Raw genomic sequence first — 21876 nt, 5'->3', positions numbered from 1 at the left:
ATCTATTTCAAAGTGTAATGACTGGGTTCTCAACAAAGGCATTATTTTTGTCTGGATCTTACCCCAAAATGTAAGTTTTTTGAAGGGATTACTTTGAGGCTTCTTGTGGTTTCTTTTAGCAACTGTACAGTGTTAAAGAATGGCACAATGGTACTTGGATGTCTGCTTCATACCCTAGCATACAGGCATCTGTAACAGACTCTTGGCTGATGAGGAGGCAGACCTTGCAAAAACTGAAAAATGAATGTTTTACACAGAGAATCGCTGCTGCTGTCGCTAAGAAAAGCTAGCATTTACTGACTGCTTCTGAGCACACGCTAAACACACTGAAGGTCATATACACCATATGTTAATATATGCAGGCTCTTGGGGCGCCTTGGTGGCTCAGTCAGTTAACCGTCTGACATTGGCTCAGTTAACCGTCTGACATCATCTCCCAGTTGGAGCCCCACATCGGGCTCGGTGCTGACAGCTCGGAGCCTGGGGCCTGCTTCAGATTCTGTGTCTCCCTCTCTCGCTCTCTCTCTGCCCTTCCCCCACTCACACTCACTCTCTCTCTCTGAAAAATGAACATTAAAAAAATTAATAAAAAATACATGCAGGCTCTTAAAACCATGTCTGTCAAATAGCAAACCCAACATAAAAGCTTATCATCATCATCTTCATATCACTTCATTCTGAGAAGAGGATAAATACATTATGAAGCAGGCATTACTTTACCGTAGCTCCCATCCTCCCCATTTTACAGATACGAAATTAAGTCTAGAAGACTGAAGTAATTTCATTTGTTCCAGACCACACAGCTAAGTGTTAGATGCAAAGCTTTTTCTAATCACTAGGTGATTTTTCCCCCTGTTTTATTGAGATATCATTGACATACATGACTGCAAGTTTGAGGTATACAGCGTGATGGAGTGACTTACATATGTTGTGAAATGATCACTGTTACAAGTTTAGTTAGCAGTCATCATCTCCTACAGATACGATAAATAGAAAAAGCACAAGAAGAAAACGTTTTTCTCCTTGTGATGAGAACTCTTAGGATTCACTCTTCAGCAAGGTTCCTACATAGCATACGGCAGTGTTAGCTGGGGTTGTCATGGTGGACGTTCATTCCATCCCTAGTACCTGCTTAGCTTGTGACTGGAAGTTTGTACCTTTGACCAGCTTTCCCCTGTCCTCCCTGCTCCCCTCGACTCTGGTAAGCACAAGTCTGAACGCTTTTTCTATGAGTCTGTTTTGTTTTGTTGTAGATTCCATATATAAGTGAGATCACATATATTTGTCTTTCTCTATCTAGCTTATTTCATTTAGCATAACAATATTCAGGTCCATCTATACTGTTGTAAATGGTAGGATTTCCTCATTTTTTAAAATGGCTGAATATTCCAGCGTGTGTGTGTATATACATATACACATACACAATTTCTCTATCCATTCATCCAACAGTGGGTGCTTTGGTTGTTTCCCTGTCTTGACTACTGTAAATAATGCTGCTATGTGGGGCGCCTGGGTGGCGCAGTCGGTTAGGCGTCCGACTTCAGCCAGGTCACGATCTCGCGGTCCGGGAGTTCGAGCCCCGCGTCAGGCTCTGGGCTGATGGCTCGGAGCCTGGAGCCTGTTTCCGATTCTGTGTCTCCCTCTCTCTCTGCCTCTCCCCCGTTCGTGCTCTGTCTCTCTCTGTCCCAAAAATAAATAAAAAACGTTGAAAAAATAAAAAATTAAAAAAAAAATAAATAAAAATAATGCTGCTACGAACATGGGGGTGCAGACAACTTTGAGTTTGTGTTCTTTCTCCTTTGGATATATTCCCAGAAGTCACTATGTAATTTTGATTCACTGATCAAGTGACTTAAGCTTAACATTGAAGAAAAGGTAGAAAAACTTCAGATATTCTTGTAACTAAGAAAGAAGCTGGTTATGCTCTGAAAAAAAAAATGACAATAATGAGAAAAGTCTAGCAAATTATTTGTTGCAAAAAAAACAAACAGGAAGGGTGTTAACAACAATGTGGTGTCAGGTCCCTGCAAACACATACCCCAAACATGGGTATTAAAGAAAGAGAACTGACGTTTTAAAAATTCCTTTAATGTTTATTTATTTTTGAGATAGAGAGAGACAGAGCACCAGCCGGGGAAGGACAGGGAGAGAGAGAGGGAGACACAGAACCCAAAACAGGCTCCAGGCTCTAAGCTGTCAGCACAGAGCCCAACGCGGGGCTCAAACTCATGAACTGCGAGATCATAACCTAAACCAAAGTCGAATGCTTAACCAACTGAGCTACCTAGGCGCCCCAAGAGAACTGAAATTTCACAAATAAGTATATATGATACGGTTAAGGATCACTGAGTCTGATGTGATAGGACTCTGAACTGGACTAGAGCAATGGTGGAAAGGTAGAACATAAAGAATTGCTGATTTGGAATATTCTAGAGACTAAAGCTGACAAAGAAGTAAACTGAGTTTTAATGGGGACTGCAACTTTTGAGACATCTGCTAGAATTCTTCGACAGCTAAAAATCACGGCATCTGATAAATGCCTGGCTAAGCCTCCCATCTCTCAAGTAAGGAAAGAAACCTTCTGGATATGAATGTGACCATGGCAAGTAATTAGCTGATTAAATGGAAGTACTGGGAAATCTGACAGCAATTTTGAAGTTTGTGATGATGACTGGGAATGGGAATGTGGGACATCAGAGGACACAAGTTACAGTTCCCATAAAAGTAACTCTTGTCTGAGACTCTAAAGGGAAGATGCATAATATGTTTCAGGAAGCTCTCAAGAACACAACTCTAGTTAAACCAGCTTTGAGTAATATTTACTGAGTATCCACCATGGGCCAGGTGCTGTTCTTGGCAGGAGGGACACAGGTAACATAAAATCCCTGCCTTTATGGAGCTTACATTCTAGTTGGGGAGGGGATAGAAAGTGCAGGGGTTGAGAGAGGCATTAAAATTTTAAATAAGGTCATCAGGAAAGGTTCCATCGAGAAAGAAGTTTGAATGAGGTGGGAAAAAAGTGATTTCAAAACGTGGGGGAAGAGGGTACCACACAGGGAACAGTCAATGCAAAGGCCCTGAGGCAGGAGTGTGTCTGTAAGAAACAGCAAGGAGATTAGCATGGCAAGAACAGAGCGAGTGAGCAGCAGTGGTAAGAAAAAATGTTCAGAGAGGTAAGAGGTGGTGCAACACACAGGACTTGCAGACGCCATAAGGACTTTGGATTACTCCTGAATTACACATATAAGAACCCACACTCATTGGGTCCTGTTACACTGAATGCCTATGTGAAATATCTGTGTTTTACTAGGTGTTGTGAGGAAAACACAAAGGAAGCAGAAATCATGATTATTCCCCCAGAGACAGTATCCATTTTAAGCTCTATTTAAATTATAAATTCAAAATGAATTTAAAAGAATAAGGAAAATATTCTAGATCTATTCAGGACGTGATAAAGTACCAGGTTGAAACTCCTAGGTTTTAGAGTAAAAATTCCTAAAGTTACATCACTAAAAGTAGCCAAGAAAGAAGGGTGAGAGAGAGAGAATGAATTAAAGAAAGAGAATGAGTCAGGAAAACATGGGGGAGAAAGGTGTAACCAAACAGTATTGCCCCTATTCATCCTAGTTGTGTAGGAAAAAAGTAAAACTTGAAATGATTTGGTAGAAGAAAATAGAGCTCTGGTTTGTAGACTGGAAAGGGTATGAACGACAGAGAAAGAGGGCAGATTCTGGAAAGACTGGTTGCACAAAGAGCTCTCCAATGAACTTAGTTTTCGAAGACATGAAGAAGAGACATACACAACATGGATGCCTATGAAAGAAACGCAAGATGGTATCAGGAAGTCAAATGTCCACAATGAGTGAACTTAAGAAAACCATTAAAGGGCTACAAAAGGGGCTTCTGAATTTCTGTCTGGAAGGGAAAGTGTGCAATAGGGCTGGGTAAGTTTGTTAAGGTAAATGGTGTAGTTAACATATAACAGGAAAAAAAAAGAAAAGAAAAACCACTTCTGTTTTGCTCTTTTAAAATATTACACTTGCATAGCACTTTACAGTTTACATATTTCTATTTTATGACATCCTTGCTGGGGAAGCACAACCCCTGTGTTATAGAGAACTCCCAGTCAGATAGATGCACACCCATCAGCCACCACTCAGGCTCTGCCTCTCTTCACAGTGGGGTGGGGAACAAAGGCCAAAAGTAGATGCCCAAGGAGGCAGCTAAAGCCCAGGACACAGAAGGCCATCAGAGAGCCACCCGCATGCCCTGCAAATCTTCTGACTTGGCCAGCTGATCAGTTTGCGAATCATGGACCCATGGATGAACGCGGCCAAGTGCTCTAAGTACTCTGACGAACAAATGAAGACCAGAGAGCTGTGCTGAAACTGCCCAATCTTTCAAAATGAGGAAAGAACATGAACATTACAAAAGAACATAGATGTTACAAAACATTACAAAACACTAACTGTTGTGCTTATCATCCATCCTGAGGAAAATTCTAGAACAGATAAGGCAGATGGCTTTTGAACAAAGATAGGTGATCACTAAACTCAGCATGGAATCAGGAGGAACAAGTCTTGCCAAGCAACTTTTATTTCTTTTGCTGGCAAATCCACAGGACAAATCATCTCTGTGACTTCAGAAAGGACTGAACAAGCCCCACTCTCCAATTCTTATTAGGGGGAGGAAGGGAGAAAGATGAAGACAAATGGGCTGAATGTCTACAACCAATTAAGCAACAAAATTCGGAGTGCTCATAGATAAGTTCTGCAAGACTCACTGAGCTTAGACAATTATATTATCTGGATATATTAACTCGATAAAGTCCTATCCTTATCAAATGTATCCTTCTCAAAATCCTTATCCCAAACTGGAATATGGAGACAATAGTCAAAAAGGGGACAGCAGATTCAGAACCCAAAACATTTTTAGTAGAAGGTTAACTTTAACAAAGGAAATTTAATGGAGAAAAGGTAAAGAATTATATTTGGATTTAAAAAAAAAATCTAATGCTATGCATAAATTGTGACAAACTCTCATAGGCATACAGAACTAAAAATATTTGTTAAACAAAGCTTGACATCAATTAAAAAATGTGAAATGGCTGGGGCGCCTGGGTGGTGCAGTCGGTTAAGCGTCCGACTTCCCAGGTCACGATCTCACGGTCCGTGAGTTCGAGCCCCGCGTCAGGCTCTGGGCTGATGGCTCGGAGCCTGGAGCCTGTTTCCGATTCTGTGTCTCCCTCTCTCTCTGCCCCTCCCCCGTTCATGCTCTGTCTCTCTCTGTCCCAAAAAAAAAAAAAAAAAAAAAAAAAAATGTGAAATGGCCACCCCAAAATGTATGCAGTCTCAATCTCAGGCTGAGCTAATGGACATAAAAGGTCAGGAACAAGGAAGGTGAAAATCATACCGTACCCTGTATTGGTCAGCTCATACCTGGAGAAGTTTTCAAGACTCGGCAATCAATGCCTTATAGTCAGCACACAGGGACAAAGCAAATGCCCACAGAATTTGAAAATTAAATCATCCCTCTGGGAGTAATATCAGCATGAATCAAATAGAGTGGTAGAATTTAGCTATCAACATAAGTAATTCCAAGAAAATGTGTGACTGAAAATATTTAGAAACACAAGTCCAATCAAAAGCAAACAGGGTATAGTTTCTAGGAGGCAGGATTAGAATGTGAATTAGGAAAGCTGAAACCTTGTCAATTTTGTTTACTTCTGGCGAAAGAAACCGTGTTAGCAGAACACTGTTACATTAATCTGGGGGAGAAAAAGCAGGAGTTTGACCTGCAATATTTTGCCTGCCTTTCCATCGCACTGTCGGAGGCTGAAATGCGCCGCCTACAATCAGATCAGCGCTGGGCAGGGGCATCCTTATAAAAAAAGAGGCTCCATTAGGCTCTCATGGCTTAGTGATGCTTCCCATGAAGACTGTCCTTGTGGGTGACAGTATGATGACCAAATGATTCAAGCTTCCATTCTACTCAGTTATCTTAATAGGTTAATTTAGTTGGCATTCTTGTGTTTGCATCAGTCTCCTGGTCACTTGCTAAATGTAAGTAAATTTCCCTAATCCTCATTATTTCTGGACACACACAAACAATTGGGATTTATAGAGCTGGAAAAGTCTACACCTTAAATATTAAATATTCTAGAAAGAGATGGACAGTGGAGTCCCGAGCTCAGAAGAAGTCTGAACAAGATGTACAGATTTGGAAGCGATCATCACAGAGTGGTCACTGAAGATATCAGAGTATGTGAGATCATCCAGATCCCACAGCATGTGGAAGGAGAAGAAAAGAATAGGGGACAGAAGGCTGGAGAACACCAGCCACTGAAGGGAATGAAATTTAGGTGTTCTGCCTTTAGCAAGGAACTAAAGTATATGGACAAAGACTAACCATCCACTTCCCAGAGATTAGAGGGAACACATACAGTTAGGAACCCAACTAGATGACCAATACAGCATCTTTCAGCTCTGAAAAATGAGTCAAAGACTTTCAACTCCATCCAGTATTCCTCACAATCCGAGAAATAACTTTTTGTCACATTACAGAAAAACTAAAATTATACCTGATTTTATTCTTTGACTTTGTTAGCCAGTGGTAGGGAAATGTTTTGAAGAATTAAAGCCTCTTGTTTTCTGAAAGCAGAGCGTACTTGGTTTACCTGTAGAGGAGACTACAGGCTCTAGAAAATAGGTTCTTACCCTATTTTCCCTTCTGTGGGACCTGTTATATGAGTAGTATGAAAATGCAGTTTTACCCGACCACATTCTTGCTTACTCTTCCCTTCCTGCCACCTCTGCCTGACTAGGACTAGCCGTAATCTGTGGATTTAAATCTTAAAAGCTATACTACATTTCAGAAAAGTACCTGTAACATTCACTAATATTTAAAATCTGCTGGTTTCTGTTACCCTTTCCATTCAATTCTAAAAACAGAGGCACAGGTATATACACACATTTTGAAAATCCAGAAATATTTGATGAAAACAAACTGTCATTTTTGTCATAACAATACAGCCGGTGTATTTGCAAACATGACTACTTGCAGTTCAACTTAATCCTACAATATGGCACCTGTCCCACTAAGTGGCACCTTAGTAACTGCTGTTACAGGTATTTGACCCTTTAACCATAGGCACCTTTTCTCCACCCCCTACCCTATGCCTCCCCCAACACTCTGTAACCCTTCTTTTTCTTTTCCTGTTCTTGTCTTTAATTTCCTCTTGGTAGTGCCCATAAACTTTTATTACCACCAATGGCACTAACGCTAACACAGCTGCTAAGCCCCGACCTAGAAATACAATGGATATAATTCTTTTTTTTTTAAGTTTATTTATTTATTTTGTGTGTGTGTGTGTGAGAGAGAGAGAGAGCACACAAGCAGGGGAGGGGCAGAGAGAGGGAGGGACAGAGAATCCAAAGTGGGCTCCGTGCTGACAGCAGAGAGGCCAATGCGGGGCTCGAACTCGTGAACCGTGAGATCGTGACCTGAGCTAAAGTTAGACGCTTAACCAACTGAGCCACCCAAGTGCCCACAATGGATATAATTCTAATGAACTTTTTGGTTGTCCTTCTAAAACAACTTCTATATTCTGTTTTAGTGACCAATCCACAGGACAGAAAGAATAAATGGCTGTAGGAAATAAACATGTAAAAAAGAAACCTGGAGTGCTTCCTAACTCCCGCTGTCTGATACAGACTATGTTTGCATAGTTCGGAATCGTGATTTGCAGGGGCAGGTTTCTGAATGACCAGAAAAGGTGGGAGAGGGGCACACTAGACTCCATGTTTCACACCAGTTGAAGTTTAGAGTCATGCTAAGTTACTAAAATATAGTAAGGGTCAGAGTAGAGAAGATGGAAAAAAAAAAAAATCAAGTCTAAAACCAGAACAAAAGGACTTTAGCACTAGGTATTACAGTTCTGGGAAAATTTCACGGGTTCCATAAAACTTTATGGGAAAGGTAAATAATTAGGTTCCTACCACAACCTGCTCCCTTGAGTCCAGTACTCTTGAAGCTACCCTTTGATGCTGCAGTTCTCTTTATATGACACCCCCAGTGGCTCTAGGCATTCATCAGAGAAAAGGTCTCCAGTGCACGGCTTCCTCCCTTTATCTCTCTGGCTATTGTTAGCAATTGTTTCTGTTTAATTTCACAAAATGGAAGGAGAGAGACAATGTATCACCAATTTAGCACCACCAGTATACCTGCAGGCTAGGAATGGGAAGCAGACAGATGCCTTCCACTAGGCTTAAGAGGCAACAGAAACACTCCCTTACAAAAGCTCAGTGTGCAGGGGCTGGGCAAAATAAATATTAAAAAAAAAAAACATGGCAAATAAAAAGCTATTTTATTAAGACAAGTCCATTTATCCTATCCATCTTCACGTCCCAACACTAAAATAACCCAGGTTTTTGTGGCTCTCTAAACAGTCTCTTAGATCTCTATGCTATCATGTCCTCCCGCTGCTTGCTGGCCTGAAAAACTCCTACTCAGCCTTCGAGTTTAAGCTCACACATTACCACCTCCCTGGAAGGTTGCTTTGATTCTCCCAAATAGGTGCTCCTTTCCCTTAGATGCTCCTCCTACTGCTCCCTCATCATAGCAGCTATGTGCTATTGCAATTATTTCTATACCTGGGACTGTGGCTCTCTAGCTGCCTGCCTGCTGTCTGAGGGAGCACCATGTCTTTCTATTACTGTATCTCCTGGTACATGACATGACACGTACCCCCACAGGTAATTCACAGCAAAAGAACTCCCTAGGTCTCAAGTTGGAGGGGCAACACCCATCCATCCAATTCTCCCTTTTCCAAACCCACCTTGTTTAGAACAACTTCATTATCTATCTCTGGGGCACCTGGGTGGCTCAGTCGGTTAAGTGTCCAACTCTTGATTTAAGCTCAGGTCAGGATCTCATAGTTCATGGGATTGAGCCCTGTGTCAGGCCCTGTGCTGACAGCTCAGAGCCTGCTTGGAATTCTCTCTCTCCCTCTCTCTCTGCCCCTCCCCTGCTCACGCTGTCTCTCTCTCTCAAAATAAATAAATAAACTTAAAAAAGAAAAAAAGGACTTTACTATCTATCTCCTAGATTAGTCTCTTCAAAACAAAAACACAAATTAAAAAAATACATATGCATGCCTACATTCATTTCAGTACTATTTATGATAGCCAAGAAATGGAAGCAACCTAAAGTGTCCATCAACAGATGAATGGATAATGAAGATGTCATATATTTATACAAGGGAATATTACTCAGCCATAAAAAAGGATGAGATCAGGCCATTTGTGACATGGATGTACCTAGAGGGCATTATGCTAAGTGAAATAGGTCAGATTTAGGAAGAGAAATACTATAAAATTTCATTCACATGTGAAATCTAAAAAACAAAACAAATGAATAAACAAAAAGCAGAATCGGGCTTATAAATACATAGAAGAAACTGATAGTTGCCAGAGAGGGGGAGGGAGTTGGGCAAAACGGGTAAAGAGGAGTAGAAGGTACAGGTTTCCAGTTATGGAATGAATAAGTCATGAGGATGAAACACACAGCATGGGGAATAGAGACACCGTAATAGCGTCGTATGGTGACAGATGGTAGCTACACTTGTGGCAAGCGTAACACATAGAGAACTTGAATCACTATGTCGTACACCTGAAACTAATGTGACACTCACTGTGCGTCAACTACACTCAAATCAAAAAACATTAAATTAATAAAAATAGGTTAATCTCATCATTGGTCCCTCATTTCTGGTCCCTCTTCCCTTGAATCCATTCCAAATACACTATTGCCACTATAATGTTACTAAAGTGTGGCTTTAATTAAATGTACCAGGTTGAGCAGTTGATGATGCAGAGAATAAAAAGCTGAAAAACACCTGTTCTCTAAGCTCCGTGGGCTCAAATCCAACAAGGCAGAGAGAGAAGTAAATAATTAACATACAATTTATCAGCTGTTATAGAGATATATCCAACTCACGCTAATCCCTCTACCTGGCCTGTCCTTCACTCTTAAATAGCCAATTCGTATTTCACTTTACACAGGAAGACTTCCTAATCTCTGCAGCCAGAAGCCATCCCTCCTTCCTCTGCTCCCACAGTGCCCTGTCACTCACTTATCACTTTCTGTATGAATTACAGTTATTTGTACCCACACATCATGTCTCTTACTGGATTGAACCTTTCTAAGTGGAAGTGCAACACATTTTACTCGTCTCTATTTCGCCATGGTACCTAACACAGGGCCCTGCAAATAGCTGATAAATGTTGAATTATGATGATTAACCTCACTAAAACATTATGAGTCTGCGATTCCTTTAGGATTTGCCAATATTAAGAACATCGGTGGGTCAAATATATGCAATGCAGGACTGACATTTTTCCACTCTAGCCACAAAAATAGAAAAAGTCTATTCTGTTTGGCTAGATAATAGTGGACATATGGAAAATATCCTCAACCAGATTTGAAAGATGTGTCCAAATGAAATGTATCTCTTGTAAAAACACAACAAAAAGCAATTCCCTAGTACTATAAACCAGGCCACCAGCCTCTGCTGACAAATACAAAAAAACAAAACAAAACAAAACTATGAAGGGCAAACATGATGTGGTGTGTCCACACTGGGGCCAACTCAATGGGCAGATGCTTCACTAAGGAAAAAAATCCAAATTTAGTCCAAATCAAATTTAATAAAATGAGATACTGGCACAAGATAAAATTTCAAAGATGGATCATTGAATAAGTTCTCTGATCTTTCAAAGAAGTTGAGTATATGTAGCTTATCCATTCTTTAAAGTTTACATACAATTTCCTACAATAGTGACACTATAAGACACCTCCTCAAGCCCTGGTTAGGATCTCCATTGAAATTTTGTCTGTACTCCCTCTACCCCATTCCTTCACCAAGATTATTTTAGTCAAATGAAACCATTGTATGCAGCATGAGGTAGGCAGCAACTTGACCATCATTCACCTGACTCACACGAATGGAGGACATTTAACATTTCATGATTTAAAATGCAGAACTAAAATTCCAACTTCTCAGTTTTGACCAAAAAGGAAGCTCAAATCTCAAAACCATAATACCCTTTAAGAAAATGCCGTGCTGTAATGATAGTTATTTGCTCTTAATTTGCTTGAGTGAAGTCAGAACATTTGATTATGTCATTTATTTCAGCATTAAAATTGCTGAGGACAGGGGCGCCTGGGTGGCTCAGTCGGTTGAGCGGCCAACTTCGGCTCAGGTCATGATCTCGCAGTCCATGAGTTCAAGCCCCGCATGAGGCTCTGTGCTGACGGCTCGGAGCCTGCAGCCTGTTTCAGATTCTGTGTCTCCCTCTCTCTGGCCCTCCCCCGTTCATGCTCTGTCTCTCTCTGTCTCAAAAATAAATAAACATTAAAAAAAATTTTTTTTTAAATAAAAAAAAAAATTGCTGAGGACAAGAAATGCATCTCAACCAATTGTGCACGGTCCTTAGGAAACTGCCTGCAGCACCTTTTAACCTAAAGACCTGAGTTAAAGTTTGCCAGGAGGATTAAGTAAGAAAAAGTGGGGGGGGGATGCTTTAAGAAACTCTAAAGCACAATACAAATAAAATGTGCGACAAGCATTATTCTTACAATAAGCTCCCTCCAAGAGCAAGTGCCCTTCTACAGGAAACCTGAATACAGCTCATGTATTTCTGTATACTCTTCCCAAAAGAATTTGTGTGACATGCAAAACTGTAAATAACTACTTAAAAAGGGAGGAAGTGAAGGGAAGAAAGAAAACTCAGGTGGGACTAGAAGAAGGAAGTAAATTAAACGGCAGGGGAGAAGTTTATTAGATAAAATAAAGCAATACAGGAGAAAAGTAAACTGGAACTTAGGGATCAATTTCTAACTCCATCACTTACTATCTACCCACATGAATCTGGTCACTTCACCTCCATAGACTCCAGTTTCCTCACGTGTAAGCAGAAATAATAACTCATAGGGTTGCTGCAGGGATTAAATGAGATAACATTTACATAAAATACTTAGCATTATGTCTTGTACATAGTAAGTGATAAGTGACTAATTGTTGATAAAATTATTATTAGACCCGTATACTGATTGGTGACATTCAGGAAGAGAAAAGAGCCAAGAATACGTCAGAAGGGAAGATGATATAGAGAGAGCTCAGTCTATAAATTCTTGCTGGGAGACAAAGTGTGAGAAACACACATTACACAAAGCACTTTTCATATTAAATGTACAAGTTACATACTGTGTCTCCAGGATTGCTGAAGAGTCTAGAGAACTGTAGCCAAAATCTCGAAGTCATAAAAGTAGAATAGCAGTGACTGTATGGAGGGAGAGCAGGACAGACCCCACCCCGCCGCTAAAAAAAATAAATAAAAATAAATAAAAATAAAAAAGTGCTTACTGATGTGTACAGAAGCCTGCTTCCAAACTTTCAATTTTTTTAACTTTTCCTAGACAGAATGAAACTTAGGTTCCATAGCAAACGTACACCAACTCTACTGGCCAAAATTAGATAGTATTAACAACCGTGCACAGTCATTTAGGCTTCCATTATTTGCTCTTTAGTCTGGGGAAGTTGTATTTGTGATGGATTTTAGGTGTTAAGTATTTTTAACTCCATCATACTCAGTAATTGCAAAAACAGTGAAAATGTTTCAAAATTAGGAATCAGATTTGGAGACAGCAAATCATTGTAAAAAGTAAGAAAACAGTGGATGCTGCCTGTGTAATGGGATCAGACTTATTGGCTGTAATATGTGAAAAGTCTATACCCATGGAATCAATAAGAATCAGCAGAAGACAAGGAAAACAAGAAACCCTGCATGGGGTGGCCAGAGAATTAACATCACTTTGGGTTGTCAACTGGTCTAGTGTTAATTCAGGAGAAGGCAAGGAGTTTAACAATTTAAAAGCTAAGCATAGTACAAGCACTATCATAAAACTGCTAAAGTTCGAGGCCTTTTTCAATTTACGCAGTGTGAATGGTCAGCTCACTATATGACCTGTCACTGCTAACCTCTTCCCTAAGGCCTGTGCAGATCATCTAAGAGGGAGGCTGCCTGTCTCAGTAAATTTTCAATGTAGACAAAACTAGTCTATTAGGGGAAAAGACGGCCAAAAAATTCTACCAGCAAGGAGGTGAGAGTATATCTGGTTTCCCTTTGAGGGACCAACTCACAGTCCTTTTTACTAAAAATAACCTTTCAAAACCAAATCTGTACTTAGAGAAACTTTTAACTTTTTGGGGGGGGGGGGGGCAACAAAGCATAGTTGTCTTATAAGTATCTGCATGAAATTATGGGCTGAAGATCCTAAAAATGTTGTCAATCAGGCAGCGATAAATGGAAATAATATTTCATCACTATTAATTTAAGCTATGTATATATATGTATATATGTACGTACATATGTGTGTATATATATATTTGTTTTGTCTAATTGTAATAATAAAAGTATATGAGCTTTAAATCTTGGCTTTAGGGGGCGCCTGGGTGGCTCAGTCGGTTAAGTGGCCGATTTCGGCTCAGGTCATGATCTCGCGGTCTGTGAGTTCGAGCCCCGCGTCGGGCTCTGTGCTGACAGTTCAGAGCCTGGAGCCCGTTTCAGATTCTGTGTCTCCCTCTCTCTGACCCTCCCCCATTCATGCTCTGTCTCTCTCTGTCTCTCTCTGTCTCAAAAATAAAATAAAACATTAAAAAAAAAATCTTGGCTTTAGTTCTGCTACTTCTGTTAGGTTTTAAGCTCACCAAACCATGAATTATCCTACTGTGGAGGTTTTCTACAATCTACCCAAATCAAACAAGGAGAGAACACTTACTATACTCAATCACAGAAAATGTGCCTCTGGAACTCTATTAGGAATTTGGTCAATCAGGACACAGACAAAGGAGCTGAAGTGTCTGCATTTAGGTAGACAGTACCCCTACCACTGCCAAGATATACTTTTTATCCTAACCTTTAAACCCAGTTGAGTTTACTGTGATCCCAATACTTAGATAAACAATAACAAATGTGAACCATTCTTGCAACTTCATTAATAAAATCATTCGGACTATTCATTCAACAAAGAAGCATTTCTTGAGTAGGCCTATACTAGGCACAATGCATTTGTATGGCACCTTTTATTTTACAATCCCAAAGAGCTTTCAAAGTTGCCCTAACATAAAGTATCAGTGATTGAACATCTCTCATTTTATTTTATTTTTTCAATTTCTTTTAATGTTTATTAATTTTTGAGAGAGACAGAGACAGAATGCAAGTGGGTTAGGGGCAGAGAGAGAGGGAGACACAGAGTCTAAAGCAGGTTCCAGGCTCTGAGCTGTCAGCACAGAGCCTGACGTGGGGCTTGAACCCACGAGCTGTGGGATCATGGCCTGAGCCAAAGTCGGACGCTCAACCAACTGAGCCACCCAGGAGCCCCGAACATCTCTCATTTTATACATGTACAACACTCTATTCAAAACCGTGATTCATGCGGCACCTGGCTTGCTCAGTCGGTAAAGCATGTAATTCTTATCTTGGGGTTGAGTTGGAGCCCTGCATTTTGTATAAAGATCACCTAAAAGTAAAATCTTAAAAACAAAACAAAACAAACAAACAAACAAAAAACATGATTCAGGAATAATAAATTGAGCTGTTGGTGGAAATAAAAACTCAAGGGGCTGAGACAATCAATCATTAACTAAATTCCAACTTCCCAATTCAATCCAAAATGACCCAGTGCCAAGTGATTTTTTAAAATTACAAGCCAAAATATACAATGATTCAAACATTCCATTAGGGAAAGGAGTTAATATAGTTACAATTTCCCATTCCTAAATCCTTATGGGTATGCTACTAGGTAATAAGTCAAATTTATCAAAAGTCCCACTCAGTGGTTATATTTAATTTGCATACATTTGAGTAACTTCTTGAAATGGATTACCTAACTTTCCAAAAATAACTTATTTACCTGGGTTTTCTTTATTTTGAAGCTTTCTAGGTCTTTCTAGAAAATTGAGCCCTAAATTTATGTGTCAGTGAAATGCATTTGCCAAAATCAATTTTTTGAAACAGACCTGAGAAAGACCATCAAGAATGGAAGAGAAAATAAGGATAGTGAGTAAGCACAGGGACAGGTATAAACCAGAATTCTTGGCTTGGAACCCTTGTTCTATGATTTTCTAGTTAGCTGGTCTTGGTAACTCAGTTACTCTGTCTGCAAAATGGAAATAATAAAAAATACCTACTCCATATGGTTGTTACAGGGATTAAACCCAGGTAAATTAGTACATATAAGGGTTTAGCAGCAATCAGCATTATATAATGTGTTTACTTATTATGATTATCATGACTAAATCATCCAAATCATTTACACAAATGCTGTTCCCCCCTCAAAACCTTCCTTATCTGATCTAGTAGAATTTAATCCCCCCCTCCTAGGCTTCTCCACAAAATGCATCATGTATCAGTTATTTGGGTAAATTTCCCTCCCAATGTAGATTACTTACATCTCTTTGAAGATAGAGACTACAGCTCATCTGAGTGCACCAGACAGCAAATATTGTTCATGGCTGTCTTTCTTCTCCCTCTCTCTAAATGTTCTTAACAATCAAACCCTGTCAATTACCAAACTTTTACCTGGAGACAGGAGCTTTATGTAACCCAATGCACTTATATACTGGTCTTACCTTGCTAAATATTCTGTTGAGACTTAAATAAAATTTTGCAGGGAGAGGGAAGAAAGAAGGACTCATTTAATACACTTAAATTGCTGACTTAAGAATATCTTTGTAAACTAATATATTTTTTTAAAAATTTCTTATGCCTTAAAAGCTTACTTGCATTATTTCATTCAAAAAAGCCCACGGTACTTTTAATATAAAAATACAGTAGCATAATTTCTGCATATGTCAAGTCTAACCTAATCATAACTTGCCCATCTGCTGATTTTAATGTAATCCTGGGGATGCTAGAAGACAATATGCTTGCTTGATTCACCCTACACTATTTATGTAAAATAAAATAATTTTAACATTACATTGAGATGCAAATCTTTCTGGCTTTGATATGTGCTCTCTTTTTCCTCCTAAAAAAAAAAATGCCACACACACACACACACACACACACACACACACACACACACACATAAAACAAGCCTCCAACTTATTCCGGATCACTGGAAAGCATTTTCTATAGTATTATCCAACTTCGCTTACACAATGACATTGCCCTTACTTTGAGAGAACTTTTCTGAAAACAAATGGCTGATTTGAGTGCATTGCTTTGTTGCCATTTTCTACAAATTCTTTGTTTTTATAGTGTCCTACCTTTTGAAATAAATTTTTCAGCATAAAAACTTCTGAGGATACCTATTCATTTGCACAAATATTCCTAGTCTCTATTCTTTGACTCATTTTAAAATAAACTAAAAAAAACAGAAGGCTAAAAAAGAATTGCACCCATTCAAGGTGGCTTTTCTAAGTTTAATTTTTTTTTCATTCCTCAATAGCAGGTCCTTTCAAAGAAGTACAAAAACTACATCCAATTTATTTCTCGTCCTAAACACATTCCAGCCAAATGGGAAACGTTATCAGTCATCTTAACCAGGAGAAAAACACAAAGCTAAGCCAGATCAAACCAAATTTTCTTTTTTTTACTTTTGAGATCAAGATTTTTCACATAAAAGTGCTTTGATAAACCTATGCAATGAACAAATGTAATCACAATTTAACATCATATTTTGGACTAATTTCTCTTCCTCAAATAGTCATAATAGTGGCTAATTCACATATAATACCTCTCAGCTACCGGGTAGAGTATAGTAAACTTAATTGTTTTATATATCCTGAGGCATACAAAGAAAGGTCAATCAAATACAAAGAGGTTCCCAGTATGTTATATACACATGTGACTGAGACAAAAAAAATCTACCCTAAGAAAAAACTGGACTTAATAATAGATCCTGCCTTAAAGTAGGGAGACCTGAGAAGTTGAAGCCCCCATCCCATCCCCACCCCCTAAAAGACAAGGTCTCCCTCCCACCTTACAACCAGGAGGCATAAATTAAAACACTTAAGAGTTGTTTCCTCAGACTTTAGCAGTAAGAAAGCTAATACTCAGGCCTTTTCCGAGCAGTTGACTTCTATCAGAACTTACCACAAGTTATGTGAAACAGACAGGAGCATTGGTTCTGCATTTTACCAAGTGAGAACGGCATCGCAGTTTTTGGACAAACCACCACTTCCAGCACCCAGCTCTTCCCGCCCCTCCTCCCCCCATTTCTTTTTATATCTTTCCTCCAAACTTGCAACCCAAAAAGTGATGCCACAAAGCAAAAGCCGCATCAGTAAACGGGAGGCCACCGGTTTTGAAAATAAAGTTTGTTCTTTTGCTTTCAACCTGATAACTTTTTAAAGACGAAACGTCTCCTACTCAATCGGGTACAACCTATCCTATTCCCATACCAAGCAACCACTCGTTTGTCCCCGACAGTAAAGAGGAAAAAAGGGAGTGGGAGCAAATGATGTTTAAAAGAAGGGTCTACGGTGCCAGGGGTAGGGACAGATTTTGAGACCGGTGTTGAACACTCCGTGCTTCTGGGAGCTGGGCGGCTTTACTGTGTCGATCCGAGAAATGTTTAGCAATCTGACGCATCAGTTTTTAGGAATGGTACACAAGCAGCCCCCACAATTTGAGCCATGCCTAGAATACCTCTTCTCGGTGACACGGGCTGGAGGGCATGGGACGGGCGAGCCCGGGGTACCAGGAAAGGTTCCGCGACATTTGTTATTGTTTATGAAGCCCAGGCAGGGACCGGGATCGGGGAGCTCGGGGGCCGAGGAGTGGAAGGGGAGAAGAGCAGAGAAGCACAAAGATTCCTCCTCGGGCTCAGGGCTACCCTCCGGACACACTGGGCTAGTATCACCTCGGGGAGCAAGAGGGCGGGCCAAGGCCGTCGCTGGGGCTTCACTGGAGACACTGCCAGCCCCGACATTAGCCGAGTCGTCCCTGGACACCCAAAGACACATAAGATCTCCTTCTGCCCCTACTCGCAGAGTTGGGGCCGGCGCGGCGAGGGGGGCCCCCAAGCGCGGCCGCCGCGCGCCGCATCCGCGTACTCACCTGCCTCCGGTCGCGCCCGCGGCCGGCTCAGCCTCCGCACGGACCGCAGCCGGCCCGGGGCCCGTCCGCTCCCTTTTGCCCGCTCCGCCCTCGCCCCGCCCCCGGGAGGTGGAACCCGCGGCCGCGCCGGAATCTCGGGGAGGCCTTCCTGAACTCTCGCGAGCCCTGCCTCTTCGGCTTCTCGGTGGCTAGGCCGGTCCGACTCGGCCCTGACGTCATACGCGCCATAGCCGGAAGTAGCCTTCTGTCGTCAACGCCCGCTCCTCTGCCCCACCCACTTACGCCTGGTGAATTCCTGATGGTCCTGGAGGAGTTGGCGGGACTGTCACTACTAACCTTACTAATCTCTCTCACCTCACTTACCTCTAATCTACTCAAAACTGGTTCAGGCCTCTTATGAGAGTGCCCAATGTGTTGCCACATTAGTCACGTGTCCTAAATGACAGAGTTTTTCTCACTATTTCCCAGTGTAATGCAAAGAATGTTGGAAATGGAAAGGGGTTTAGAGATAATTCCCACGAATCCACGCAATTTGCAGATTACGAAAAGGTGATAATTAACAAAGATGGATTGGCTGACCAAGTTGCTTAGCCACTAGCTGTGGGATCTAGAAGTAACCCGGGTTCCTTGACCCTTTTCCATCTCACCGTGACTCCACTGCAAAGACTTTTTGAAAGGGATTTAAATTTGGAAACGCCACAAAAACCTGGGAGGCATACACGAAAAACTTGCTTGGGTTATCTTGGAAAATCTAAAATATCTGACAGTACTGGGCTCCTTTATGTAGGATCGGTGAACCAGGAGGAAAACCCCTGCATCATGACTCAAAAGAGATGACTTTGTGAAGATGATGCATTTGTCTTTGGGGAGAAAAGTTGCTGGGCAAACCAAATAAGAGAATCGTTCCCAATTATTGTTAACAAATTTATCTTTGATCTGCATATTGGAGGTGTTATCACATACCCCTGGCTTTTAGAGATTACTAAGGCAATATATGAAGCTGGTACTGTGCTTGCAGAAAACATAATTATCTTTAACTTCACCAAGAGCAAGTGATAGATGCAAAAGACTTAGGGAAGCCTCATGACATCACTTCTCTCTTTTTTTACACTCGGTGCTTTTCTCATACATTGCTTGGTAACAGAAAAAGCACTATTGTGGTAATTAGTGTATTCTTGAGGAAATCATTTCCACCTTTATCATATGGTCCTTTTGAGGCTCAAATGACAATTGCCATGTACAAGTATAAGGAAGTTTCATTGTGATCAAACATGCTTGACAGAGGCCTATACACCTCTTTCCCTCCACCACACTCGTACATACATTAATTCAAATGAGTAGAATGGAGAACAGTTTGTGGAATGTTCTAGAGCAATTTTATACTTTCCAGTATGCCATTTTTTTCATACCACTAGAGTAATATGGACTAGTCTAGGGTATCAGAAGAGGATAATATGGAGACTAAAGCTTTAACCTCCAGTTTTTAAACTGATGCTATTCTAAACAAACTCCTGCAAGAAGTTGTTGAAGGTGCCTGAACTAAAATAAATTAAAGCCATGTGCCCTTCTGGAAGCTTGGTGAAATCTATGGATCTTTTTCAGAATATTGTCCTTAAATGCATAAAATAAACCATCTAGGGCTACAAAGGAAATTGATTTTATTAACATGCAGTTATTGAAACACTAAAAAGTGAATTTGTGATACAGTTATGTGGTAGGCAGCTTCTAAGATGACTCCCAATAATCTTCATTTCCAGTATTCTTGTCTTGTGCAACCCCTCCTCTTGAGTGTGGACCTGGTGACTCGGTTCTGAAAAAGAAAATACATCAAAACTGACGTAATGTCCCTTCTCATGATAAAGTTATAAAAAGAATCTGGCTTTCATCTTGCTATCACCTCTTGCTCTCTCCCTTGCTCACTCTGGTGGAAACCAGCTTGCCACACAGAGACCTACCTTATGGAGAGGCTCACTTGGCAGGGAACTGAGAGAGGTCTCCAGTCAGCAGCCACCAAAGGATTGAGGCACTCAGTCCAACAGCCTGCAAAGAACTGCCAACAACCTGAGATGACCTCAGCCCTAGCTGACACCTTGACTGCAGCCTGGGAAAGGACCCTGAGCCACAGACTAAACTAAATCAGGCCAGATTCCTGGCTCACAGAGGCAGTGAAATTATAAATATTTGTTATGTAAGCCACTAATTTAGGGGGTAACTTATTCCACAGCCATTGATAACAGTTACATATTTGTGTCTTTATTAATGCATTAAATAACAAGATCAAGACCTACAGTAATTTTGCAGTAATGACGCACATTATTTAAACAACATTTTAGATATCTGCAACAACTTCAACGTGGTAGAAAATATGTGTGATTTCTCTTGGGGTGAAGTCACAGGTTGCTAATGTTACTGTGGTTTGCTGACTACTTTCATAATGGGAGAAATGCTAATTTACAGACTTTAGTGAAAAAAAATATGCGAATGTACATATATGCTAAATATAAGTAGGTATATGTATATATATATAATGGATATATTTACTTTTTCATTAAGTTTCATTCACCCAGATGAAGAACTCATGGCCTAAATAAGAGATTATTTGTAGGGCCTTCCAAAACTGCAATCATCAACATTCTCAGACATTAGAATTAAAGTTCAGGGAATAAACCCAGTTAACAGATACAGACCATAGCCATTGCTAACTTTATTAACCTACCGTTGTACATGGATTTTTATCCTCTTTCACTTATTCCCTCTTCTCCAAATCTAGGCTAAATGTCCATAGACAGGCTAACATCATAGGCCAGAACGTGAGAAAAATTGTGGTTGAAAACCTCTACAGCTCCCAGAATTCATCTGATTTTTGTTTTCAGCATGTAAGCTGAAAATGTAAGCTCTTTGACCAAAGTGACTCTTCAGTATTACTCTTACTCTCCTAGGACTACCTCATAGTAAGTAACCAATGAATGTCAAATGACTGCAGTAAATGATAATAGAGGGGAACTGTATTTTTTTTTTTTTTGAGAGAGAGAGAGAGAGAGAGAGAGAGAGAGAGAGAGAGGGGAGGCAGGCAAAAGGAGAAGGAAAGAGAGACTCTAAGCAGGCTCTGTGGAGCTTGATGCAGGGCTCCATGTAGGGCCCCATGCGGGGTTTGATCTCATGACTGTGAGATCATGATCTGAACCGAAATCAGGAATCAGATGCTTAACCGATTGAGTCAGGTGACTCTAGAAGGAAACTATTAATAAAACCTTCCCACTGGCTGAATAGAGCTGCTTTTCTATATATGCAGCTTTGTAATTGTGGGATATGGTCAAAGCAGTATTTGGAGGATAGTTTATTGCTTTAAATGCATTTAACAGAATATACAAAAATGTAAAAACAAAAAACCAAGCTCTTAACTCAGGAAACTTGAAAAAGAAAAGAAACCTAAAGAAAGTAGAAGGATGTAAAGATTAGTGTAGAATCCCTTCCAGGGGTCCATGGCCCTTATGTGCACCAAGTATTATAGGTCAAAACATAACTAATCCTACACATAATTCTATTTTTCAAATGGATGTAAATTCTATTATGATTAACAAAGTCAAATATATTTCTGGAGCACCTGGGTGGCTCAGTCGATTAAGCGTCCGACTCTTGATTTCAGTTTAGGTCATGAGCTCAGGATTCATGAGATCAAGCCCTGCAGGGCCTGCTTGGGATTTGCTCTTTCTTTCTCTCTCTGCCCCTCTCCTGCTCACACTCTCTTTTA

General features: G+C 40.4%; 1 protein-coding gene and 1 long non-coding RNA gene across 8 annotated transcripts in view; both read right to left on the bottom strand.

The window, feature by feature from the left end:
* Window positions 1-18281, bottom strand: part of STK38L (serine/threonine kinase 38 like) — an 84692-nt gene extending 66411 nt beyond the window's left edge. The window contains exons 1-2 of one of the 2 annotated variants that reach the window (XM_053226059.1): window positions 18126-18188; window positions 12266-12379 (exon numbers count right to left, since the gene is read on the bottom strand). In XM_053226059.1, coding sequence (XP_053082034.1) covers window position 12266 — 1 coding nt within the window. In that variant the 5' untranslated portion in view covers window positions 12267-12379; window positions 18126-18188. Of the gene's footprint in view, window positions 1-12265; window positions 12380-18125 lie in introns of both variants that reach the window. The other variant, XM_027035806.2, reaches the window with a different exon arrangement.
* A 353-nt stretch (window positions 18282-18634) lies between these two features.
* The window catches only part of LOC106968818 (uncharacterized), an 89046-nt gene continuing 85804 nt past the window's right edge, over window positions 18635-21876 (bottom strand). For 2 of the 6 annotated variants that reach the window (XR_008300184.1, XR_008300185.1), the window contains one exon: window positions 18653-19935. This is a non-coding gene — a long non-coding RNA (uncharacterized LOC106968818). Of the gene's footprint in view, window positions 19936-21876 lie in introns of all 6 variants that reach the window. The other 4 variants (XR_003413017.2, XR_008300187.1, XR_008300186.1 and 1 more) reach the window with 4 other exon arrangements.

The sequence above is a fragment of the Acinonyx jubatus genome, chromosome B4 (genome assembly GCF_027475565.1).
Source record: "Acinonyx jubatus isolate Ajub_Pintada_27869175 chromosome B4, VMU_Ajub_asm_v1.0, whole genome shotgun sequence".
Lineage (NCBI taxonomy): Eukaryota > Metazoa > Chordata > Mammalia > Carnivora > Felidae > Acinonyx > Acinonyx jubatus.
Note: the sequence above shows the minus strand (reverse complement) of the source record. Positions and strands in the feature narration are given on the sequence as shown.